This window comes from Phytophthora infestans, genomic scaffold (assembly GCF_000142945.1).
Source record: "Phytophthora infestans T30-4 supercont1.46 genomic scaffold, whole genome shotgun sequence".
Classification (NCBI taxonomy): domain Eukaryota; phylum Oomycota; class Peronosporomycetes; order Peronosporales; family Peronosporaceae; genus Phytophthora; species Phytophthora infestans.
Window position 1 is genome coordinate 152,193 of NW_003303713.1, and position 6,711 is coordinate 158,903.

The following is a 6,711-nucleotide window of genomic DNA, read 5'->3' on the forward strand; positions in this document are numbered from 1 at the left end:
ACGACGATCTGTGGGAGGCTATATCGCATATATGTGTGGAAGCCCAATTTCATGGCAATCGAGAAAGCACCACACCGTAGTTCTGTCCACAACAGAGGCGGAATACATAGCCCTATGTCACTGCATGCAAGAAGTTATTTTCTTAAAGCTTCTTTTAGTAGAGCTTAAACACGAAAGCTCACATGCTATTACCCTATTTGAGGACAATCAAAGTTGTATTAAACTTTCCTACAACCCAGAACTGCATGGCAGAAGCAAGCACATTGACATTCGGTATCACTTTGTACAAGAAAAAGTAGAGCGAAAAGAATTTGAAATTATGTACTGCAACACCAAAGAAATGGTAGCAGACATTTTTACAAAAGCACTATCAAAACCTCTTTTTATAAATCTAAGAGGGTCACTATGTAAGACACTCATACAAAAATAAGAAAAAGAAAAAAAAAAGGAAAAGAAAAATAATAATCGATATGTAAAATTTATACAGCAACAAGTTTTGTTAAAAGTAAATACGTATTATTTAAATCTTAAAGATTAGCACGAGGAATGTCCTCAATTGAGTACACACCATCTACTGTCTCAAAGAAACTTGTCAAAAGCTCCTCCCGGTTAGGGAAGAAGTGATAGGTGTCGGAATCGATGAACACAAACTTGTTACCAACCCAGGCACGAGCGATACAATGCCATGTACCTGCTCGTTGCCCAGGCCGCCTACCTATAATCAGCAGAGCCGATTTTCGACTCCGCACGATGGAGGCAGGTCGCTTGGGTCTGCTCTTGAACTCCGACCTTGTGTTCAGGTAAATCAGCTGTTTCCGCCGCTTCTGCAAGCCCTTCTGCAACGCATCCATAGTGTAGGCACCGTAGCGTGGATGTCCATGATCCACACTTGGGCTCACCTCTACCAACCGAGCCAAAATAGGCCGCAACATGGCTGGGGTGATAAAATTCCTTTGTTTGAAGAGCGTTGCTGATCGATAAGAGACCGCACATTGAGTACCGGTCCGACAGCATCTCTTGATGTTGGCACAAAATTGATGTGCGAAGACTGACAGGCATCTGTGTATACAAAAGATAGTATATTAGTACTGTGCAAATCACATGAACCATAGCAGCAAAATATTGATTGCAGTAAATCAATATGACAAAACCCAAGGTTATTGAGACCAGTGGAGACGATTCGCTACCGAGTGAAACAAGTTCACTCAGAGCTAGCCCAGACTATAGCGTCAGGCGCGCATCGCACTAAGTCTCGCTCCCTTGAGGATTGCACTTGATCAACACCTTCAATACTTGCATGCAAATCAGAAGAAAACTGCACCTGTGCAAAAGTTGAATGATCAGAAAATGAACATTTAATGCACTCAACGAGAACGATTCGGAAACCAAAGCAAGCTTATTTCACTGATACTTGAACTGCACGACGGTAAAGAACTGTGCGACCTTCGGAAAGGTATAGACATGCTTTCTAGCAACTCACTACCGCAAGAAACAGTCGATTATCCTCGAAGTAGTAATTTTAGTCAAAGTCCTCAACGTCTTGAATGCAAATCAGCTGCACCATCTGGGATAAGAACTGTCCCCTGTCAATGATGTGTCCTAATTGGTGACATAGCGTACAAGTTATTGTACAAAATGTCTTACCATACAAAATATGTTCTGGACCCAATCCTGCATAAGTCGATACATCACCTTTTACAGGAAAGATAAATCAATGGTGCCAGGAAACTCTACTCATAAAATTCAATCACATCTCTTTTTTCTTCCTTACTCAAGTTCCTCGCCTCACCTTCAATACCAAGTCCCATTGGCCTGAGGCACGTCGTCGACATACGTTTCAGAATCTCTGTGTTTTGATGAACCGTCCTTTGTACAGAAGCAGGTCGGTACCTGGTGGTTGCCATTCTGTTGGAACTGCTGTAGCCGCGAAGAGACCAGGCGAATGTTAATCTGAAGCTTGCGAATGCACGATTTTTAATAAAACGTGTACAGCGTACTGTACTGTACTCAGGCGGGTCGCCCTCCATAGGTAGTTTAACTAATTCACAAATATTTTGTACTACTTGTTTATTAATAGTATGAAGTGGAACATATCGATACGGAAATTGGAAGGCTTTGCCGTGCACGACACCGGATAGGATACACGTACACATATCATTATTTGCAAGTACAGTGAGCCCGCATTGATTACGTAATGTGCATAATACGTCCAAAGTACTCATTTCATATTTTACACTCATGCAATCTCTTTAACAAATACGCCCTCACCGGCGAGACAGTGTATGTAGGCTATAAACGCTATTTACTGTGGATTTAACAGCTCGCCTGTGATTGAACCACTTGCAAGCTCGTGTGAAGGTCCAACGCTATGACCATCAGTTTGCCCATTGTCTTTGGGAAACGTCCTTATTGGGCTGAAGAGTCGCATTATGGTATTTTTCTGCCAAATTGTGCGACAGGAGCGCCTATTTGCATCATATTGAACACTGGTAGCTTCACTTGAACCGTCGCCAACGTCACAGAAGTTCGCTTTCGTCTCGCTAGGCACCTTCAATGGAAATGCTTAGCGAGACGATAGGGCACTTTAAAACTGAAACGGGAAGTTTCAATGCTTCATGTTTTGGGTACCCATTCGGATGTCCATGATGCCTATTTTACTCCAATTGAATACGTTTCTGAAAGTGCCTCTGTGAGGGTCACGTTTTAGCAAAAAAAAAAAGCAGGTGCGAGCTCTCAATTTTCATGCCACACTGGTGGCACGGCCAGGACGTGTAGTGACAGACGGGCTCAATCACCAGGAGAGTGTCTCCCTGCACAGTATTTAAAAGGGCCATTTCGGTGGGGACAAATCTTTTGGTTGTCTTCGGATGTGCATTTTGATCTTCGGATGTGCATTTTGATCTCCGGATGTTCACCCGGATGCAGACCATCGTTCCTAAAGTTTAATGGCTGTCAAAAGTCTCCCCCTCCCCAGTCAAAAGAATCCCAGCGTTCCAAAAAGCAGCACGGGTCCGACGTCTGCTGTATAGACGCCCGCCATGCCACGCCACCAGCCCCGTTACAGCGAAGGGAGTGACGAAGGCCTAGCAAGCGTTGCGTCAAGATCTTACAGCGAAGGCGAATCCCGCGACATTGCAGTTCATTCAAACTCACGGAAGAAGAAGAAGAGATTAAGAAGGCATCTTACCGCCCGAGATCGAGCGGTAACCAAGCGAAGAAAGCAATTGCCTCATCGATTATCCTCGCGTCGCCACAACTCTTCTAGACGCAGAAATGAAGAATCATTGAACGTTCAGGATTCGTCAGTAGAATCCGAGCACGAGAAGGGATCTCATTATTCATTCGCATCAGACTCTGATGCTAGCAGCCAAAATTCGTCCGATTCGGAAACAGAAGGATGCGACGGAGGTGACATCGCTCCTCAAGACGAATTAGTGGACGTACCGGATCTGGATGTGACGGCTTTCGACAGCTGGGATGCGTTGGAGTCGTATCTGAAGGCATACAGCAGGAAAACATTCCAGGTTTGTGCTGCTCAGACTGTGAAACAGTCTGAGACTGTGAAACAGTTTCTGAAATCGTACTAAATACTTACTGTGATCAGATTTACACCATTCGAACAAACACTCTAGTGCGGACAAGAAACGCTAAAATGCAGAGAAATATGTCTGCTTTCATGCCAGTCCCTGAGGAGTTTAAGTTCTACAATAAAACCTACGTATTTGTCCTTCTTTTCGTTGAGCTCCAGCTTTATGGAGTGCATGTCACTGGACTGGACAGTGAAAGCGGTATCAGACAAGTGATGGAATTCTTCCGGTACAGATACTTAAGTCTTATATTATCGTCAATGTAAGCTTTTTTGTAGTTATTTTTTGTCAATGATTCTTTGTAAAAAGAATGATATCGACCAGTGTGCATACATATGAAAGGCTTTACGGAGCAGGGAGTGACATTGCGGCGAGGCGAACACCGCGGTGAAGCCGCTTGAGTGGTGCTTAGATAAGTTTGAAAAGTCGAGTTGCCGCCACACTCACCGACAATCACTCTGGTTTTTTCGTACGTTCTTGTACCCGAAGATGCACTTGTTTTGGTCGCTAACGTGCTAGCCTTTCCGACCACATGGATCAGCAATCTGCGCGAAGAGAACATAATATAGCCGAGACTGTGCATCGGCTGCACAGTCTGAATTTGAGACTGTGCAGGTAGTCTCTGCCCAATCACCAGGATCCGCTGTGCCAGTCGAGCATGCCGTGTCATTCTCGTTTCTGCGGAGTTCTCGACAAGCCGCTCCTGCATCTATTTATCGCCATGAGGAGGTGGCTCAAGCTGCTGGTCTTCGTTACTGCCGCCGTGGCCTCCAACGCCCCAGTAACTAAAGCGAAGCCGTTAATTGTGATCGGGCACACATACTCTCCGGGAACATTAAGACCAGCGACGGCATCGCTCTCATCTTCGTCAGATGAGGTCGATTCCGACGACGACGAAATGGATGGCGTGGGTGACTCGGATAACTCATACTCGGTGTCTACGGGCGCATCGACAAGTGATACCCGCGACTCGAACGATGAGTCGGACGACGAATCGGACGAAGATTATGCCCCCTCGAATGCGCTGGCCACAGTGGCTGTGCCTGATACATGTAACATCAAGATCGGGTCGACTGCTAATACTACTGACAAGATCGTGTCGACCTACCGTAACTGGGTTGGCCCCAGTATCGGCAAGCCTTCGGACCCTGCTTTTGACAAGGCTTGCTGGCGAAAAAGCTTCGTCATGGATACGTGTCCGTACGGCTTCGACTACAGCACGAACATGTGCTGGGCGCAGTGTCCTATGGCCTACCCGGTAGAGTGCGGCTTCGAATGTATCCGTCAGAATGACGACTGCAAATCGGAAATCTACGCCAAGTTTGTGAGTGTGGCCAACGCCTTCTTCTCTGTCCAGATTTTGGGCGTGTTTGGAGCATTCGCCAAGCTCTCACGGAACGTTCGCGTCGGTATTAAGTGCGCACGGGCCATGTTCGGTACGATGCGCGCTATCGTCAACTACATTCGCGCAATTAAAGTGTCGGATCCTCAGATACCGCAGGATAAACTCCTCTTGGCGTTATACCAGACAAGTTACGTTACCATCGATCTACCGGTTAGTATCGTCATGTGTATGGGCAGAACCTACAACTGGCAAGTCCTGGATCCTGCCAGTGTGGCCATGGGTACAATCCAAGTGATGCTAGGCGAGGTTCTGGCTCGTCAGGACAATATTCTCAAAAGTTGGGGCAAGTTTAAAGCTTTCCTAACTCGGTCCAATTTTACGTACGCTGTGAACGACCTTAACGACACGGAGATCTCGTCCTTGAAAAAAGGGATGGAGTCCAACTCGACGTGTGGCTACGAGCTGCAGCGACTCACAGATCGCACGTGGAGAACGATCGCCGAGATGAAGGAGGAGAACCCGGGGATATCTCAGGACACTCTCCGCGTACAGGTGTACAGATCAGACCTCATGTTGCACGACATCCCGACAGTTACGAACAACTGTATGGACCAAATGATCGTGGAGTCGGACGAGGCCATGGCGTACAAGACGCGTGACTTACTTCGGAAGACGTACGGCGTGATCGTGGACGACTTGATCAATAAAGGCAAGAGTGACAACGGCACATCTCTCACTGCTAAGCAGTACACGCGAGTTGTGGCCGACAAAGTGCTGATGACGATCGCCACACTCTTCTACATCGATCTTACGCGTATCTCCGGTCTGTTGTCCGAGTACATTCAGACGATCTGTGGACCTACGCAGCTCGTAGGCGAGATAGACGACGGTACAGACCCCAACACTCTCGGTCTCCGTACAGTTGGCAAAGCTTTCGCCAACAGTGGTTCGTCTTGGAAACGCAAGGGCGATGGGGTCGTCAAGATCACTTTTATTAGTACCGATACCAAGGACGTGACGGTCAATATCATCTCGGGCGGCGACAAGCTCGACGAGAAGGACGTCCCGGCTGGCAAAATAGTGACGTGGACATCAACCGTGATGGAGCTGGGAGGAAAGACGCTGTACCTTGATCGGTGGCGGCCTGGATTCCTCGGTCTCCCCGGTACCGGCGGTGGATCGGTCAAGCTTTGGGTGCCTCGTGCTAGCGAAGGCGGTCACTTGGAGATCTCCGCCAAGCTCAATGTGAGCTAGATAGGTAGATAGAGAGCTAGAAAATCGTAGAAGTGTACTGAAGTGCAGAACTGAGCAAATAACTTAATGGCAAACGCGTAATAGATGTAGTGTGAATCGACACGCGTCCCTAGAAAATTACGGTACTCGTTGCGGTGAACTTTGAGAGTCTTCAATGGAGAATCAGATTTGTGGGAAGCGATCAGGATCGTGAGAACCTGTCGTCGGACAACCTCGGCAAGCGACTGGTCCAGAGCTTGCCTTCGATCATTGAATCGATTCGGTATTCGCACGGTACATATTTTTTAATATTTGAATGCGAACTTAGTTTAGACCCATAATTTTGATTGGTTGAAAGTGGAAGTTTCATCGAACACAAACGATTTTAAAAGGTACAAAACTGATTAATGAATGTACAGAAACACCCGAATACGGAATATAGATTGGTTGAAACTGCTTTCTTTAGTGGGGAAACCATGTTGGGTGCGGGCGTGTTTTAAACGTTCGGTATGGCGGATTTCACCGTCGTTGTCTGTAAGTCTCCTC

At 46.9% G+C, this 6,711-nt stretch overlaps 1 protein-coding gene across 1 annotated transcript; it reads left to right on the forward strand.

Moving 5' to 3' along the window:
* Positions 1–4,812: 4,812 nt before the first annotated feature.
* On the forward strand, positions 4,813–6,186 carry PITG_16829 (uncharacterized protein; the record flags this gene model as incomplete). The annotated part of the gene is made up of 1 exon (XM_002897226.1): positions 4,813–6,186. One exon carries the CDS (start codon positions 4,813–4,815, stop codon positions 6,184–6,186), a length of 1,374 nt encoding a protein of 457 aa, XP_002897272.1.
* Positions 6,187–6,711: the final 525 nt, after the last annotated feature.